Source organism: Eumetopias jubatus, unplaced genomic scaffold, assembly GCF_037043125.1.
Source record: "Eumetopias jubatus isolate StellerSeaLion01/CBP00866 unplaced genomic scaffold, mEumJub1_p1.0 scaffold_8, whole genome shotgun sequence".
NCBI classification, from domain to species: domain Eukaryota; kingdom Metazoa; phylum Chordata; class Mammalia; order Carnivora; family Otariidae; genus Eumetopias; species Eumetopias jubatus.
In genome coordinates, this window is record NW_028274814.1 from 40,255,760 (window position 1) to 40,275,975 (window position 20,216).

The 20,216-nt window shown below is 40.0% G+C and overlaps 1 protein-coding gene across 2 annotated transcripts in view; it reads right to left on the reverse strand.

Moving 5' to 3' along the window:
- Window positions 1-111: 111 nt before the first annotated feature.
- CCDC77 (coiled-coil domain containing 77) overlaps window positions 112-20,216 on the reverse strand; it is a 28,648-nt gene continuing 8,543 nt past the window's right edge. The window contains exons 5-13 of one of the 2 annotated variants that reach the window (XM_088025865.1): window positions 17,634-17,686; window positions 12,283-12,379; window positions 11,352-11,427; window positions 10,090-10,181; window positions 8,518-8,666; window positions 3,647-3,866; window positions 2,027-2,152; window positions 1,773-1,925; window positions 112-1,009 (exon numbers count right to left, since the gene is read on the reverse strand). In XM_088025865.1, coding sequence (XP_087881991.1) covers window positions 863-1,009; window positions 1,773-1,925; window positions 2,027-2,152; window positions 3,647-3,866; window positions 8,518-8,666; window positions 10,090-10,181; window positions 11,352-11,427; window positions 12,283-12,379; window positions 17,634-17,686 — 1,113 coding nt within the window. In that variant the 3' untranslated portion in view covers window positions 112-862. Of the gene's footprint in view, window positions 1,010-1,772; window positions 1,926-2,026; window positions 2,153-3,646; window positions 3,867-8,517; window positions 8,667-10,089; window positions 10,182-11,351; window positions 11,428-12,282; window positions 12,380-17,633; window positions 17,777-20,216 lie in introns of both variants that reach the window. The other variant, XM_028121170.2, reaches the window with a different exon arrangement.

Genomic DNA, 20,216 nt, shown 5'->3' on the forward strand with positions numbered 1-20,216 from the left:
AAAACTTTAATACTTGTACAAAACTGCAGAGACCATAGAACAAGTAAGTAAACCAAGTCATTAACAAAGTTATAAATGTGGTTTTTAACAAGAAATTACAGGAAACTAGAATCTTTTCCCAATTGCATTTTTATTGAAAAATAGTTGATTTAAAATATATATTGTTTTTTTAAAAGCATGTTATTGGTAAAATAATGATCTTTCATATAAGGATCACTGAAGTTTCACTCACTCTTACCAAAGTGGCACCTTTATTTTCCTAGATGAACATTTTGCTTAAAAATAGGGTCTCTTAAAAAAAAGAAAAGAAAAAGAAAAAGACAAGACTAGGGTCTCTAGTGCCCTCTGGTGAAACTTCCTGAGACTGGGTATCCAAAAAAGTAATTCAGCTCATGACGGAAGAAAGTTAAATAACAGAATTACTACCTGTTTACATGTGACAAATTGTGATTTGCTGCCTTGGGCAACCTCAGAGGATGCCTTGATCTCAGGCAGTTTCAACTACTGACAGTCAGTATTTTCTTCCGGAATTTTCATCATCTCTGCCTTCTTAAAAAAACAAAAACTGTCAATATATCACAAATGGGAGAAATAATATGGGAAAGTCTCTACGTAATTCAGGTAATTCAGTAATCCAGACCAAAAACACAAAAAAGGTTAACAGGACAGCAAAAATGATAGCTAAAGCTTGGCATGCAAGAAGGGCTCTTTTAGTGCTCCCTAATTCTTAGCCCTGTCTTCTTAATAACGGATATCATGATTCTAGCCAACTCTCTGTGTAGTTTCTGGGAGAAGAGGACCTTTTCCTCAGATTTCAGGAAGCAGACCTATTCCAGATGAGGGCCATGTCTAAACGTAAATATCAACAGAGTCTAAGTTCATTCTCCAGACCAAAGACTTTGGACTTAAGGTTCTTTAGTTCTCCTTGTAGCTTATGTGCCCGTCTATTGCTGTCACGCACCTCACAAAGAATGGCAAGATCCTGGTTTGCCCGGGCATTAAGTGTTGCCTAGAGATTTGAAAAAAAAAAGAAGAAGAAATGATTATGGCACATGCTAGGGAAAAGAAATCATAAGGACTAGGCTATGCCGGCTCCTTTTTGGGAGACTTCTAGCACATAAGAAAAATTCAATCCTTAGCTTGCTTAGTGACTAAAAGAAAGAAAATGTAGAGTAGAATTAAAGCAGAAAAGGCATGAGACTCTGCTTTCCTCTACGATAGTAAAGAAGCCACAGGATAGAGATCAACAGACAATAATGAGTAAAAAAAAAAAGAGATCGATATAAACATTACTGATAAATTTGCCAAAGAATGAAAAAAAAAGTGTCTCTTCTATAACTAACCTTGTTTGGCGCATAGCAATCATTTAGGATATGTGGATGACTGGTTAAATCTCTTTAAGAAGGATTCTGAGGCAACCTGAATTCTAAATAAAGCTGTGTTTGACAGGGAGAAATTACTTCATTACTTACTCACTCTCCCCATTGGTAAAACAGACACAGTTCTTTTCATCTACTTCTTGATCTGGGAAGGATGAAGCTTTCCGAGTTTAACTCAGATCAAAGTACGATGGTGCAGGCTAGCAATGATTTCAGTCTACTTGTCCTCTCTCCTGTGTGTACTTAAGCTAATTTTAAAGAGACTTAAAGGATGGTAATCCGCTAGGGTCTACCATCAGGGAAACAGCCCATCTTTCTTCTGAGGAGCCCTCACGACCATGTTTCCTTACCTGCACCCCTCCTCCCCCCCGGTAATTCAGAGTCATCAATTACCTTATAGAGGATTTGCTCCAAGTCTTTCAGCTTCTGCCGGAGAATCTTAATATCCGTCTTAAAGCCTTCTACTTCCAAGATACGCCGATTCTCCAAGGCCTCATAGCGTCTTGTCATCACCTGTAAACGCTTCCCCATCTTGTTAGTACGATCCTAAATACAGGGACATGGCAAGGCATTTGTGAAGATGAGGGAAGCATTCCCAGAGCATCTGTGCTTCTCACTCAAGTCAGAAGTGGAAGAGAATTTTGTACCTTGAAGATCTCTCTCCTCATTCCCTCTTCCTCACGAATTCGGGCAAGTTCCTCTTCTAGGGAAATGCACTGCTCTTGATACATGTTGGATAATTTTTTCTCTTGTATTAACTTATCCTTTAGGGACTGCAGGTCAGAAGGAAAATAAAATTACAATTTTGGTAATTCAAGTAGTACTTAGGCAACGAAAGAAAGGAAAGAAATGATTTCCATTAAGTCTAAAACAAGTTAAGGAACAAGATGGCAAGGAACTTTGGAGAACATTTGAAACCCCCCTCTTTCTAGATGATTCTCTTAACCTTTTTCTTAGGTGTCCATATTAGAAATTCTTTATTTATTTTTTTTTTTTAAAGATTTTTTATTTATTTATTTGACAGAGAGAGACATAGCGAGAGCAGGAACACAAGCAGGGGGAGCGGGAGAGGGAGAAGCAGGCTTCCCGCGGAGCAGGGAGCCTGATGTGGGACTCGATCCCAGGACCCTGGGATCATGACCCGAGCCAAAGGCAAATGCTTAACGACTGAGCCACCCAGGCGCCCAGAAATTCTTTAAAATAAAACAAATATTTTTGGCTCTGAGACGGGTAAGATAATGGAACTCAGAACTGTACCAAGTACGTGACAATATATGTTTTGGGACACACTTCTAAAGCCCTTCTTTAAATAGAAACAACAAGAACACATAATATATATGTTCCATTGAGCAGTGGGAATGATCAGTAAAAACCTTAATCAGATCACATTTCTTCCTTACACACAATCCTTCAAAGACATACAATGTTTAGAGCTAAATATTCTTACCAGGAAAGTAAAGGCCCTGTAAGGCCCTCCATGACTGGCTGCTGCCCACTTTCCAACCTCTTTGCTTACCACTTCCTTCTTGCTTATTCCTCTATGACCACACTGATATTCCCCCTCTTCCCTGAACATACTTTAGACTTGCTCTTCCCTCGGCCTGGAATGCTCTTCCTCTAGGTCTTTATGGCAAGCTCAGTACCATTTTATAGGTCTCAGCAACAATATGAGACTTCACAGAGGGTCCCTGTGCTTCCCTACAAAAGCAGACTTTCAGCAACTATATATAATCTTCCTGTAATCTTTTTAATTCCTTAATACCACTTTTTAATAAGCTATCATTTTGTTTTGTTTCTGTACCTTCTCACCCATTAAAGTTTTTATTTATTTATTTATTTATTTAAATAATCTCTACACCCCATGTGGGGCTTGAACTCATGACCCTTAGACCAAGAGGCACATGCTCTTGCTACTGAGCCAGCCAGGTGCCCCTCCCCAACCTTCTCACCCATTAAAATGTAAATGCCATGAAGGCAGACCTGGTCTAATTTATCTACTGCTATAGCCCCGGAGCCTAGCCCATAGTAGGAGTGCAATAAATATTTGCTGAATGAATAAATGAACCAATCAATAGTTCACTTTTCTAAATCCCCAAACACTATAATGATAAGCTACTCTTTGAAACCCATCTCTTGAGGGTGCTGCTACAACAGCTTCCTGGACTGAATGGATCTTGTATGACAATTCTTGGGTTCTTTGGAATTCTCTGAGTTCTTTCAACTTTTCTAGAGAAATTAACAATTTCTGTAAGACATAAGAAAACTACCTTAATATATTCATTTTGGTTATGATGAGTCTCATGAATGACTGGCCAAACTTTTCCAAGTTTATCTTCTTTCTTCTTACACTGCATGCTGTATTGCTTAATCTTTGACATCAAATGATCCTTTTCAAGCATCCATGACTTCTCTTTATTTTGGTTTTCAAATCTGAGTTGCAAAAAGTCTTTTGTGCTCTCATAGAGAAGTTCTTGGGTGTGATGGAGACTATGAAAGAAAGTACAAATGTGGACACCAAGATGCTTACTAGTACATATGATGCATAGTTACCCAAACAAAGGGAAGATACAGGTTCTTTAAAAATGGTACAATATATAAATTCTAAAAAATATCATTAGCAGTATTTAAAACACAATCTGATCACTGGCAAACTTACATGTTTTACTGGACAAAGTATAATATACCTACCCATGTGCACTAGTTCACAGACTGGTCTTTTTTTTTTAGATTTATTTATTGGGCACCTAGGGGGCTCAGTTGGTTAAGCCTCTGCCTTCGGCTCAGGTTATGATCCCAGGGTCCTGGGATCAAGTCCTGCATCGGGCTCCCTGGTCGGCAGAGAGTCTGCTTCTCCCTCTACCGCTTCCCCCTCCTCATGATCTCTCTCAAATAAAAAAATTAAGTATTTTTTAAAAAGAGAGAGAACATGGGATGCCTGGGTGGCTCAGTTGGTTAAACATCTGCCTTCGGCTCAGGTCATGATCCTGGGGTCCTAGGATCAAGTCCCACATCTGGCTCCTTGCTCAGCAGGGCCCTCCCTCTGCCTGCTGCTTCCCCTGCTTGTGCTCTCCCTCTGTGACAAATAAATAAATAAAAATCTTAAAAAAAAAACAAAAAACGAGAGAGAGAGAACATGCGTGCATACAATTGAGCGTGAGGAGGGGCAGAGGGAGAGAAAGAATCTCCAGCAGACTCTCCACTGAGCGTGGAAAACAATGCAGGACTTCATCTCACGACCCTGAGATCATGACCTGAGCTGAAATCAAGTTAACTTGCTTAACTGACTGTGCCACCCAGGTGCTGAACATAGACTGGTCTTTATAGATATTTTCCCAATGCTAATTCCAGGTTATATAACTAAAAGATTTATAGAAATATCTATATATAGCCTGCATAAGTATGGACTATTCCCTGACTGAGGGTGAACACAGGTCCTAAAATGTCAAAAATAGTTTTGATTTTCTTTATGCTGTGCTCCACATGTAAACTGCCCGATATCAAATCTTGTCCTTTTCTCAAGATCAGTTTCCTCCATGGAGAGATCGTGATAACCTTAGCCCATTTAGTTTCTCCATTCTCTGAAATTATCAGTTTAAATCTCTACCCCTGTGTTGTAATTTGACACTTGCTCATACACTGTGTCATGTTTTGTTTATTTTTTTAAAGATTTTATTTGAGAGAGTGAGTGAGTGAGAAAGCACGAGCGGGGCGGGGGGGGCGGGGAGAGGGAGAGGGAGAAGCAGACCCCCGACTGAGCAGGAAGCCTGACTCCAGGCCCGATCCTAGGACCCCAGGACCACAACCCAAGCCAAAGGCAGATGCCTAACTGACAGCCACCCAGGCGCCCCTGTCATGTTTTAACTGTCAAAAGGCATAGTTTCATTTCTTTTTTTTTTTTTAAGATTTTATTTTTAAGTAATCTCTACACCCTACGTGGGGCTTAAACTTACAACCCCAAGATCAAGAGTCACATACTCTACTGACTGAGCCAACCAGGCACCCCAACATGCATATTTTTTAAGTGAAAGCATATCCCTTATTTATCATTTACTTTTGCCCTGCTACGATCAGATTGTCAAGAACAGTACCAACTACTAAACACACAGAGTACTAAACAGATTCCTGCTGACTACTGAGATTTAGGAATAGGCAAATGATGTTTCTATCTTCAAAAAAGGATATCCCTAAAAGTTAGCAACTCATCAGTTTAACATCAACACTTTCTAGAAAAATACTGTATCAAATGATCAAACTGCTTGCAAGGAGTATTAAATACCATGAGGGAATCACTGTAATTTTCCACTGACTAAATAATGTCAGAAAAACTTAGTTCTTTTCATGAGTAATAGGATACATAGATAAGGGAAACATGATAGCATAATGCAGGCACAAAGCAGGGTAACTGTCACCAAACGAATGTATATATACTCAGGTATACATGTATGTGTATAAAGAGATTGATTCAGTTACCACAAGATCTCTCTTGCTTTCAATGAGTTATTTTATTCTATTTTACATTATGTTCTCAATTACAAACTGGGCAAGTAATAGTCTTGTTAATGTATAAATGGTTTGAAAGTGAGACCCAAAGGATAGTCATTAAAGGCCTTGGATTTCATGCCATTCAATATCCTTAGGATGATCTATCTAATGTAAGGGACTGATTATATGCTCAGATGTACAGATAATGCCACACCAGGATGGTTATTAAGATTCTAGAAGACACATATAAAATTACAAATTACTCTGACCATTTAAAAACACTGTTTCCTGGGGCACCTGGGTGGCTCAGTTGGTTAAGCGACTGCCTTCGGCTCAGGTCATGATCCTGGAGTCCCAGGATCGAGTCCCGCATCGGGCTCCCTGCTCAGCAGGGAGTCTGCTTCTCCCTGTGACCCTTCCCCCTCTCATGCTCTCGCTCTCTCTCTCATTCTCTCTCTCAAATAAATAAATAAAAAAATAAAAATAAAAAAAATAAAAACACTGTTTCCTTAAAAACAATTAAAATCCAATGAAAAGTGAATATGCTATGTGTAAGCACAAACTACCAAAAATAAAAATAAAGATGGCGACGTGCTGGCCACATGCAAACATATTACACTGTGTTAAAAGAAACAGAGCCTACAAGAGCCAGAAGGCATTTTCTATCCTGTATTGTTTAGAGATCTTAATTTAAGAATCACAACCAATTTTAATCATCACACTTTTTTTTTTTTAAGTAGACTCCACGCTGGGCCTGAAGCCCAACATGGGGCTTGAACTCATGACCTTGATATCAAGACCTGAGCTGAGATCAAGAGTCGGACGCTTAACTGACTGCGCCACCCAGGTGCTCCAATCGCCATACCGCTAAGTGGAGGAAGAGGCACTAGAGAAGTTTAAGACGACAGTAAAAGAAGATAAAAGGATGTTAAAAATGCAACATGAAAAAAAATTTTAAACATAGAATGTTTAATGCAAAAAGAAGTAAGATGGAGCTTGATAAGGATCACCAAGTGTTAGACAAATGTTTATTGTGTGCCTGTTATGCATACATGGCAGGGCAGAGGCCATAGCAAACCGCTGGGGAACAGACGTGACTCTAATAGGTGGCTCTAAGTGCCACCGGGGGCAGGCGAGTCATCATAGAATGTGGAGGAGGAAAAACTGAATTCTGCCTGGGGAAGTATTCAGAGAAGAGGTGAACATGCACAGCAAAGTGCCTGCCACACAGCAAGGATCCCACAAGCAACAGACATTAGTAGCCAGACTGAAGGACAGGGTAAAACACAGCAGTAGAGGAAGAGCTGAGACTGAAAAGGTTAATTTGGTGCGAGATGACGGAGGTTCTAGTAATTCATGCTGAGGTAGCAGGACTTTATCATAAGTAAATGGGGAGCTATCGCATGTTTTTGAGCTGTTGGTAACTCCTAATGGAGGCGCTAACTCATAACAGTGAGGAAGACTGTGGAAGGCAGTGGGATCAGTAATAGGAAGAACAGTTAGATTACCACAGCAATGTAAACAAGAATAGAGCTGGGGGACACCTGACTGGCTCAGGAGGGGGAGCACACGACTCTCTGATCTCAGGGTTGCGAATTCAAGCCCCACGTTAGGGGTAGAGATTACTTAGAAAAATATAAATCTTAATAATACTAATAAAAAAAGAATAGCTTGAACCAATGTGACAAGAATGAGAGGGAGAGAACGGACTGGAGAGCCTTCCCAGGCTCATACTCAATAGGGCTTCGGATTCAGGAATAAGAGAGTGCGGAGTTGAAGATAACTCTAAGGCTGGGCAGCCTGGGAAATGGGATGGATATCATTAAACTAAATGGGAAAAAGAATGTAGTAGGCTTGACATGGGACAAGGGGGTGTTTCTTGGGAAAGAAAAACTGTTTCAGTCGCAGTAAATTGGAGGTGTTCAAACATATTCAACTGAAGAGATCTGTACAGCACAGTCTAGCCACTGGAACAGACAAAAAGCCGAGGCAGGTCAGACAGGTAGAAGAATCAAGACAGGTGTTCCAGAAATCAAAGGGAACTAATTTCAAAGAAAGGGTGGTTAGAGGTACCAAATATGCAGAATGATACTAGTTACAATGAGGACTGGAAAGAGATAACTGGCCATGGGAATTAAGAAGTCACTGATGACCTGAGAAAGGACATGCTTAGTAAAACGGTGCAGATGAAACCAGACTGCAGAGGAAACCAGCCTGCAGAAAGGTGAGGAAAGGCAGGTGAGGAAATAAAAGCAGTGAGGACAGAAAGGTGGTTTTTGCACAGGTACGTAGTCATTTTTCCCACATTCATGAAAGACCAAACAAAAGAAAAGGTCCCTACCATACTGGGCCGAGTCGGATAACCTGTCAATGGATAAGAGAACATTTCTTAACCACTAAGATCAAGCTAAAACTCTAAAGTGGGTTAAACGGAGCATGTGGGATACTTGCCAATACTTCAAGAAAAGAATCAACAGCACTCCTAGAGAAGCCTGGACACCCACCTACATAGAGGCAGGGGTGTCTAACGAAGACAAATTTTTCAAGGTCTCTTTCAGTTCCACAGTCCTATGCTGCTAAAGGACAGGACTGTTAACTTTTACGCCACTCAGAAAAATTTACAAATCTGTCAGGTACAGCTTTCTTGAACACTCACTTTTTGGTAAGCTCTTTGATTTTGTCCTGATTTCTCTGGTGATGAACTTGTATTTCCTCAATGCGAATCCGTCTATCCTCCATGAGCCCTTCAACTTGCTCTCTAGAAAGCTTGGTCTGCTCTTCCAGCTGAGCCTGCAGTGATTCCACCTAGACAGGCCAAAAGGGGTGAAGTATCCACTCCTGTCTTGCTTCCACTTATTTCTTACCTCGAAAAGCGAGTCTTTCTCCAGAAAACTTTAAAAAATAAAAAAAAAATCCACAAACAAAAGCACAGCAACAAAACAAATAGAAGAAAAATCTTAAGTGTACTCCTTTTTATGTAATGTCTTATAAATGGGGTTAGGTTACACAAGAGCAAGCTCTGTCCACACTAAACAAAGCATCTGCATCACACACAAAAAGCTAGAAAATCCAGTTTCCTCTACCCTAACAGTTTCAGCTTTTCACTATCTCCCCTTTGGGATTCTTAGGACTATCTCCCTTCGAAGACTCCCTGGTTGCATAGAAATAGAATGACTCTTTTCTTCATTTTTTAATTTAAAAAAGTGGAGCAAAATCAGTATCATGTAATTTCCTTCTCTGGTTCTGGCTGTCATGACTCCAAATGGAGATACTGGCCACAGGTAGAAACTGTCATTTAAAGCAACAGACTCCTCTTGCACCCCTGTAAGGACAGGAACTTGAGTGCACCTAGAAAAAAAATCATGGTTGCAAATAATACACAATTACCAGGTGGTAAAAGGATGATTGAGGACTTTAGAACACATGCACTAAATAAATGGATATACCCCTACAGGTTAATCTATCAGAAGAGACAATTTTAACTGTGTGTCTCCCCTAGGCCAACCACAAAGGGAATTCTTACTGTATGACAGTTTTGTTGGGTAGGGCTAAGCATATAAGCTGAACGAACATAAGGTTCAGAATAGCACTTCTAGAATGGCTGAACAGAGAATAATGGTTTTAAAACATAAAGTCTTAGAAATTAGGAACAACCTAAATTTTCTTAATCACCTGATGCCTAGATATGTGTGCAAGGCCATCAAAAAAAAAAAAAATGAAATCTTGCCATTTGCAACGATGTGGATGGAACTAGAGGGTATTATGCTAAGCAAAATAAGTCAGAGAAAGACAATTATCATATGATCTCACTGATACGTGGAATTTTTTAAGAAACAAGGCAGAGGATCATAGGGGAAGAGAGGAAAAAATGAAACAAGATGAAATCAGAGAGGGAGACAAACCACAAGAGACTCTTAATCTTAGGAAACAAACTGAGGGCTGCTGGAGGGGAGGGGGGTGTGGATGGGGTAACTGCGTGATGGACATTGGGAAGGGTGTGTGTTGTAATGAGCACTGGGTATTATATAAGACCGATGAATCACAGACCTGTACCCCTGAAACAAATAATATATTATATGTTAATAAAAAAAAAGAAATGAAAACATATGCCCACACACACACACACAACAAAGAAAAAAATATGTGTGCAAGGAGATACTTATATGATAACAAAGATATGTTACACAAAGCTAAACTTGTGGACAGAAACTGTTCTGGTCTGCTTTACCTGTAGGATAAGTGTTTGTACGTCTCTTTGGTATTGCTCAGAACTTTCTTCCTTCTCTCTCATTGCTGGTTTTCTTTTGTTTACTTTAGACTCTAAAATAGAAAACAAAAATTAATCAAGACCTTTACTTAGTTTTTCTTTTGGCTATTTGAGCATCAGCAGCCCTCTGCAGTGGAGGTTTCATTTACCTAGAAGAGAAGGAAAGGAAAAAAAAGGAAAGCATACAATGACTATAGTAATACTTTTCCAAATGGGAATCTCTCTAAAGGAATTCTGCCAGGAGGTCTCCTGGATAATAATATTCATCTTTCTAAAGAATATACTAAATTTTCCTTCAGAGTTGTATCTATTTTCTTCATAAAATCTTATTTAATCAGAAAAGGTAAGGAATAAGGAAAAGTATGTCTAAACATTTGGTTATGATGGATCACCCAATTTTCAAAAGACAAGATTATTTTAAAAATAAGCAACACTAAAATTACACTGAACAAAATTCCTAGGATGATTCAAGAAGCTTATGCTAAGAGAATAGATCTTAAAAGTTCTCATCATGGGGAAAAAAAAAAAAAGTTCTCATCATGGGGCGCCTGGGTGGCTCAGTCACTGAGCGTCTGCCTTCGGCTTGGGTCATGATCCTAGGGTCCTGGGATCGAGCCCCGCATCGGGCTCCCTGCTCGGCGGGAAGCCTGCTTCTCCCTCTCCCACTCCCCCTGCTTGTGTTCCTGCTCTTGCTATCTCTGCCTCTGTCAAATAAATAAATAAAAAATCTTAAAAAAAAAAAAAAGAGTTCTCATCATAAGAAAAACAAATCTGTAACCATGTGTGGTGATGAATGTTATCTAGATTTATGTGATGATCATTTCATAATATATACAATTAGTGAATCCTTACATTGTATACTTAAATGTAATGTTATATGTCAATTATATCTCAATTTTCTAAAAGAAGGCAAAGAAATAAAATTGGGATTTCCATTTAAAAAAGAGAGGAGACTGAGGCTTAAAAGCTAATTAACATTCTGTGATCCCAGAAGTTATCCAAATCTGTTCTATGACTTATCATCTGTAAGCATGTTTATTATGTATTTTTTATTCTCCTTTATTAAAACATCACGGGAAGGTTAAAGGAAAAAAAGCTCAGTGAGTTCTTAAACCGGCAGAGGCATCATTATGAACATTTATTATTATTACATAGTGGAAACAAAATCTAATTATTTGCACGTTTTTGAATTCTGCATTGAGAATTTATAATATGGCTGGTACCTGCTCTGAAAGCTGAGGAAGATTCATTCTGTTCACATATACCTACAGTCTGGATAGTCTTTGAGTGAATGCTGACCTGAAGAAGCAAAAAAACCCAAAAAGTATAGAATTAGCTTTCCTATAAATGTCGTATTTCACTTTTTAGCTTTACTTCTGTAGATCAAGACACTATTCATAAATCCAATTGGTCAAAATTACCATAATCATGTAAGGATGTCATGCTTGGGAGACACCAAAGTGGACAAAGTAACAAAGTGGATAAAACTCAATGCTAGTGATATAAACTAAAAAATTGAATTTCAGAGTTATTTAATAATATCTGCTAAAAGAAAGGGGCAGGGGATCTTCGGCAAGGGCCTTTAGGAAAATAATGGGAACACAAAAGCATGCATATGTAGATACGTATAAAGATGCTCACTGAGGCAGTTTATAGAAGAGTAAAACTGGAGACACTATATATACACATAGATATTTCTATATGAATGGAAAAAGAGCTTTATCTCTGGGATAAAAGAGACTGCCACTTTTATATGACAGATTTCTGAAATGTGTCTGTTTTTAATAAAGACCATCATTACTTTTGTCATCAGCATAAACTAAGATTAAAAAAGAAACCTGAGTATTGCAAACTTGCTCCCATACTAAGTCAGCTCCTGCTTTCCTCTCTAATCTCACCCAAAACATCCACTCCTCTGTGCTTTAAGGTTTCCAAACAGTGAAATGGGGTAAATGATGGTTTTTTTGGGAAAAAAAGAGTAAGTAAAAGCACAAAGCTCTTTGTATGTATAGAAAATGCTTTGAAGACTTAGAGACCATGACAGCTAATTCTCTTCTATCTTCTTTAGCAAGTACCAAAATTGCTCTTATTCTGGACCCCAGCCTGCATTTTGTAAAAAGTCATGCTTACCATGCTGTACCAAAGATTACTTACTTTGTTTGGAGGCTCCTTATAAAAATAGGTCACTTCTCCAGTGTCTGTGCCCACAAGAGCCAAGAGACTCTGAATCTTTTTCTTGTCTTCTAGCTCCCTGCAATTCTCATAGAGAGTAAGCACACATTGTGTTCAGAGGAAGTAAAATTTTCTATTTAAAGGATCTCCTTTCTGATTTATTTTTAAGACAATGGCAACATCAAATTAAAATTGAATAAGATTTATTGAGACCTTAGCTCTAATTTTTAAAACATCAGATATTTATATTCAGGAATTCAGAGAGAAGGGACCAGAAAATAATTTCTTAGTTGGTCCTATAAGAGAATTATAGTGGATGCTGGGGTACACCGCTCAGATTCTCCTCTTTAGCACTGATGGGTTCATTCTTCCAACTGCCAGCAATGTTGCAAACTGTGGCTCACAGCTGAATCTCTCTCCAGAATTGTCCTCAGTCAGGAGGGACTGCCTTAACTAACTGTATACCCAATGGACAGACTGCACCCAGTGCCTGGCTAATGAGAGGGCAGAAAAGTCCAATCCCCTTGCCTTAATTCAGGATATCTCTGAAGGGCCATCTCAGCTTCAGTGCACCCTGTGGCATTGGCTGAGGTCTTCTGAAATTAATTAAATAGTTCAACTGCTGCCCAATCAAGACTTTCCTTATTCCTTCATAGGTGGTTATTCCTGAGGGCACTCGCCAATAAATCTCCTGCAAGCAAATATCCACTGCAGAGTCCGTTTTCTTGGGAACCCAACCTGAGACCATTGATATCAGAAATGGACCAAGGAAGCAAACTCTAAGACGAGATTTCAGAGCCTGTGATATGGAGATCCTTAATAGAACATAGTGTTCTTGGGGCGCCTGGGTGGCTCAGCTGGTTGAGCATCTGATTCTTAATTTGGGCTCGGGTCATGATCTCGGGGTCATGGGATCCAGCCCTGCATTGGGCTCTGTGCTCAGCAGAGAGTCTGCTGGAGATTCTCTCTCTCCTGCTCCCTTTACCCCACCCCGCACTTGTGCTCGTTCTCTCTCTAAATAAATAAAATCTTTAAAAAAAAAAACATAGTGTTCTTAGGAGCAAGACAGATGGGTGGTTAACAGGGTACAGCTTAAAAAATTAAAATAAATCAAAGATGGGTGCCTGGGTGGCTCAGCTGGTTAAGTATCCAACTTTTTTTTTTTTAAAGATTTTATTTATTTATTTGAGAGCGAGAGAATGAGAGATAGAGAGCACGAGAGGGAAGAGGGTCAGAGGGAGAAGCAGAGTCCCTGCTGAGCAGGGAGCCCGAAGCATCCAACTTTTAATCTCAGCTCAGGTCTTGATATAAGGGTCATGAGTTCAAGCTCCACATTGGGCTTCATACTAGATGTGGAGCTTAATTAAAATGAATAAATAAAATAAAATAAAATAAATCAAAGATGGAGGGAGGCTAAGGGCAGCACCCTATACAAAATCACAATCTCTGACCCATCTTCCACACCTCAGCCAGTTTTAAGACTATTACTTGACAAAGAAGCTGGGTCCCCAGGAGGTAAGACTGGGTAAGACAGCAAGTGTCCAGGAAAATGAGTCCCCTAGTCTTTCCCCAAAAGACCCACGGCCATTTATTTAAGTAATTATACACCGGAGGAAAGGAATTACCCAGGTAATTCAAGGACTGATGGATCCAGGGTCTGAAATGACATTGATACCTGCCATTATCATGGCACTGGAGTATATAGGAATCATGTAATCAACAGAACTTTGTTCCAGGTCCAGCTCACAGTGGGTCCACTGGGTCCAGACCCAATCAATGGTCAGTTTCCCCATCTCCAAATGTGTAACTGCAATGGACATATTTGGTAGTTGGCAAAACCTTCAACAAATTTCTTGGCTTTTGGGTTAAGGTAAGAGGAAGACTCTGAAACTGCCCCCTCCCTACCCCTGCCAAGATGGTAAATAAAGACTTAAAGGATGTAGGGGTCAAGGTCACCATCAAATCCCCATTTAATTCACAGGATGACCTATGCAAAACCAGAAGGATAACAGTGGACTACTACCAAGTAGTTCCAATTTCAGTTACGGTGCTAGATGTAGTGTTTTTGCTAGAGCAGATTAACTTGGTTTTAGGTACATGGTATATGGATACTGATTAAGTAAATGTATTCTTTTCCATTCCTAACAGGAGCGGAAAAAGTTCTCATTTGTGTGGGGTGAACACAGTATACTTTTACAGTTTTTCCATAAAACCAGGTTAACTCTTCTGTGTGCTATCAAGTAAGTCTAAAAAGACCTGGATCTGGCCATACCACAGATCTCATCAGTTCACTACTAATGATATCAGATTAAATTAGACTGGATAGACAAGAAATGGCAGATGTGTTAGAACCCTTGGTAAGATACATGTGCTTCAGAGAGTTGGAGGTAAACCTTACAAAGCACATCAGTGAAGTTTTAGGGGTCTGATCTAGGCATGACAGGACATTCCCTTCAAAGTAAAGGACAAATTATTGTGCCTTACCCTTAACCAGGAAGAAAAAAAGACTCTTCAGTTCTCTTCAGAGAACATATTCCATACTCTGGAATACTGCTCTGACCCAAATATCAAGTGACATGAAAGGTGAGCTTTCAGTGTGGCCCAGAGTTGAAAGGAAGTTCTGTATTAGGTCAAGGCTAAAACTATTAAGGAGATTGAGTTGGTAATCAAAAACCTCCTGACAAAGAAAAACTCGACCTGATGTCTTCACAAGTAAACTCAAACCAAGTATTTAAAGGACAAACACCAATAATTCTCAAACTTTTAAAAAATTGAAGATGAGGGGCACCTGGGTGGCTCAGTTGGTTCAGTGACTGCCTTCGGCTCAGGTCATGATCCTGGAGTCCCGGGACTGAGTCCCGCATCGGGCTCCCTGCTCAGCAGGGAGTCTGCTTCTCCCTCTGACCCTCTTCCCTCTCATGCTCTCTATCTCCCATTCTCTCTCTCAAATAAATAAATAAAATCTTTAAAAAAAAATAAAAAATTGAAGATAAGGCAACACTTACTAACTCATTCTATGAGGCCAGCATTGCCCTGATACCAAAGCCAGACACACATTACAAGGAAACTACTCTAGACCAATATCCCTCATGAACACTGATGTAAAATCCTCAACAAAATACAAGCAAACCAAATTCAGGAGCATTTTAAAGGATTACACACCATGATTAAGTGGAATTTATTTCTGGAATCCAAGCATAGTTCAGCATATGAAAATTGATCAATGTAATACATATTAACAGAATAAAGGAAAAAACCACAATCATCAATTTATAAAGAAAACTCATATAACAACATTCAAAACCCTTTTATGATAAAAACACTCAAAACAAACTGGGTGAAGAAGAAAACAATCTCTACCTATTAAGAGCCATGTATGGAAAACCCATAGCTAACATCATACTCAATGGTGAAAGACCAAAAGTTTTCCTCTATGATCAAGAACAAGACAAGGATGCTCACTTTCACAACTCTCATTTAACCCAGTATTGGGCGTGGAGCCTACTTAAGATTCTCTCTCTCCCTCTCCCTCTGCCCCTTCCCCACACCCACTCATGAGCACTCTCTCTTAAAAACAAACAAAACAACTATAGTGATATTGGATTTGGCAATGATTTTTTGAATATGACACCAAAAGCAGATGCAACAAAGGGAAAAGTATACCAACTGGACCTTACGAAAATAAAAAAAAGTTTTTTTGCATCAAAAGGATTATCAACAGAGTAAAATGGCAACACTCAGAATGGGAGAAAATATTTACAAATCACTTATCTATTGGATTAAAGTGGATTAAATCCAGAATATATAAAGAACTCTTAAAAACTAAACAACCGTAAAAATCCAAGAACTCAATTCAAAAATGGGCAAAGGGCTTGAACAGACATTTCTCTAGAAAAGACACACAACTGGCCAATAAGCATGTGAGAAAAGGCTCAATATCACTCATTGTTAGGGCAGTGCAAATCAAAACAATGAGATACTATTTCACACCCATTAGGATAGCTATTATTAAAAAACCCAGAAAACAAATGTTGGTATGAATAAGAAACTGAAACTCTTTTGTACTTCTGATGGGAATGTAAAATGGTGCAGTCACTATCAAAAACAGCATGGTAGTTCCTCAAAAATATAGAATTAGCATTTGATTCAGCATTCCACTTCTGGGTATATACATAAAAGAACTGAAAGCAGGGACTTGAATAGGTATTTGTACACCAATGTTCATAGCAATATTATTCACAATAGCTAGAAGGTGGAAACAATTCAAATGTCCATCAATGGATGAATGGATAAACAAAATGTGGTAAGTACATACAGTGGGATAATATTTGGCCTTAAAAAGGAATAAAATTTTGATACATGCTACAACATGGATGAACCTTGAAAACATTATGCTAAGTGAAATAAGCCAGACACAAAGGGACAAATACTGTATGATTCTACTTCTTTGAGGTCAAATACATATACAGAAAGTAGAACAGTGGTTACTAAGGGCGGGGGGGGGGGGTTGATGAGGAGTTATTGTTTAATGGGTACAGAGTTTCTATAAGGGACAGTGGAAAAGTTCTAGAGCTGGATAGTGGTATGGCTGCATGATAACATAAATATACTTAATACCATTGCACCATACACTTGAAAATGACTAAAATGGTAAATTTTATGTTAAGTATATTTTACCACAATTAAAAAAATTTAGTAGTGGATGCTGTGGAACACTGCTCAGATGCCACCTTCAGGACCAAGCACCCATCACCCAAGAGCTGAGTCCTTCTCCAGGAACTGCCCTAGGCTGAAGGAGGCTGCCTCTCTCAGGTTTACATCCCCTCCCTGGTGACAGCCGACACCCAGTGAGTATAAAAGGTCAACCCATTTGCCTCTGAATGGCTGTCTTGGCCTCAGAGCTCCCTGTGCGGTTGGCTGAAGCCTCTGCTACCACGGAATCACAGTTCAAATTCTCCCTCTGCCCAAATCTGCTCATAGATGTTATTCCTCAGAGTCCCCCTACTAACTATCCTCACATCCATCTCAGAGTCTGCTTCCTGGGGAACACAACCTAAGAGGACCATAGAGAAATGTATCTTGTTTAGTGTAATTTATTTTTTTTCCAAAGATTTTATTTATTTATTTTACAGAGAGAGACACAGCAAGAGAGGGAACACAAGCAGGGGGAGTGGGAGAGGGAGAAGCAGGCTTCCCGCGGGACTCGATCCCAGAACCCTGGGATCATGACCTGAGCTGAAGGCAGACGCTTAATGACCGAGCCACCCAGGTGCCCCTTGTCTAGTGTAATTTAGGAAATAGAACCCCAATATTTCCCTTCTCCCACTTGGTACCTGATTCTCAGTCGGTCGTTTTCTGAGTAGAGGCGTAAAACATGCTCCCGTTCCTGGAAGAGGCAGACCTGTATATCACTTAGAGCTTTCTGCAATTCAGCAACCTCTTCCTCCCTCTGCTGCAAATCCCATTCTAGTTTATGCTGGGGGGAGGAAAAAAAGGTAGTTGAAAAGATATTGCACTTTACAGGAGTATCTCTGATTGGATATGGTGGATCAGTTCATGCAGAAATATTACAAAGTGAATGGTTTCACCAACACGGAATTCAAATGACAACAACAGGTTGTGTATAGACTTGAGTTTAAAAGCTGAAGGATGAAACAAAAAAGCTACAGGGTGAGTGTGATGTTTGCCTATAACATCAAAGCTCTCCTATCTTTCTTTTACAGATTACAGAACCCTATAATGCCATATGATTTACCTGTTCTAGTCACACTTCTTTTTTTAATGCTTTCTATGTAATAAGGATTATATAATTTTGGAAAAACAAAGATAAAAAGGTATGATTCTTGCCTACAGAGTTGGAAGGATTTTGTGGGGGGAGAGACATGCAAACAATTAAAATAAAATAGTTATTTCATGAAAGAGCATGCATAGTAAAATGGTAGAAGGGAAAGTACAGCAGGAGTAAAACCTCTGCAGGTATTGGGAAGTCAGAGAACACAACCAAAGTTGGAACTTGAAAGATGAAAACTACTAGAGACAAGCAGAGGGCGGGTACTCTTGGGAAAGAGAAAGAAAGAACCATCAGAGCCTTAAGTGTCTGGGCAACCCCAAGTATTTCAGTGTCACTGGAGTGGACAGAGGCAGAGTGGGGAAGTATGAGGCCACAGGCTGGATACTGGTAAGGAGGACACTGTAATAGTTCAGGGGAGACATAATGAAAGTTGGAACTAGTGTTGAGGAAACAGTGACTAAGTTGTTGGAATGCATGAAGTGATATTTAGGAAGCAGAACGAAGAGGACTTACCAAGTGACGGAAGTAGGGGCTGGGGAGAATTGTAGGCAACGATACCATTTACTGGACGTGGAATAAAGAAAAAGTGAAGAGATAAGGAATGGAGGGAGGGGAAATGTTCGTGGTACAGATTATGTGTGGGTAGGTAGGAAAGAGGAGAGTAGTTCAGACACGGACAAGTTAATGTGGAACTCAGGAGAAAAGTGCGGTAGTTATTTGGTGTCATCATCTCAGATGTAGCAGTAGAAGACATGAATACGATGAGACCATATATGGTGGAATCTAGAACTTTGATATTTAAGACTAAGGAAGGGGGGCTGTTGATGGAGACTGAGAAGAACTGGTCAGAAAGGTAAGACAGAAACTGGGAAAGGGAAATGACACAGAAATCAAGAAAGGCCAAGTCTGCAGAAAGGAGAGATCAATAGTGACAAATACTGCAAAGGCCACGAAGAGATCATTTTGACTAGCAGGTTCCAGAGACCATAGGAGGTGCACTTTTAGTGGAGCAATGGGGACAGAGACCAAACTGTAGTCAAGAGGTCACTGAGTAGGTGACAAACTCAAACTATTCTACAGGTGTGGCTGACAAAAGAGCCATCTACATAAGAGAGTAGTTAGAGGGAAGCACAAGTACAGAAGAAAGACTTGAGTAGGTTTATATACTGAGGACAAAAAGCCAACATCAGGCAAGAAGTTAAAAACAGAACACACAGAAAAGAGAGATGATGAAGCAGGGTTTCTGCGGAGGAGAAAGGAATGGGGGCTAGGGGGACTGTTGGATCAGTGCAGCTTGAACAGGCAGAGATAGCTTGTCCCTGAAGCAGTAAAAAGAAAGATGGATATAGACGTAGATGACCTGTGTGGATGGGCAGGAAGGGAGCGCATGTGTGATAGCCGGTGTCTCCTCCGCGAACTAGGAAACAAGCTGGCCTGAGAGAAGAGCGCTAAGAAGGCTTGCAGGCTGGTGGAGGGGGAAGGTATGGCACAGATATGCACAGGCAAGAAAACTGCTGTATAGTGACTAAGGATACTGATGGACACGTTTACCATGAATTTATTCTGTAATGATATGTAACCGTTCTAGGACAATGGTTCTCAACTGGGGGCGATTTTGCCTATGCCCCCAGGAGAAATTGTGCAACGTCCACAGGCATTTTTGATGGTCATGACTGGGGGTCGGGGGGATGGGGGAAGAGGTGTGCTACTGGTATCTAGTGAGTGGAGGCCAAGGATGCTACTAAACATCCTACAATGCACACAACAGTCTTCACGACAAACAAGTACCAAGCCCCAAATGTCAATAATGCCTAGGTTGAGAAATCCTGCTGCAAGAGAAGAGGTGGTGGTGAACTGGATGAAATTATAGCGTTTGTGCTATGCAAGCAGGGTCAGAAGAATAAGCAAGGGGTCCCATGCAGACAGTACAGTTACTGAAGTGAAGCACAGCGGAGTTTGGGTTAGAAAGGAAGGATGTGAGGTCAGAAGCTGGCAGGCAACACTGAGAAAACTGAACTATCAAGGAGTTACAGAGCTAACAATGAAGTTAAATGAAGTCAGGTGTAAGGGGGTGAAAGAACTAGAAGTATAAAAGAGACCTCTAAGGTTTTAGAGGTCTAGCAGT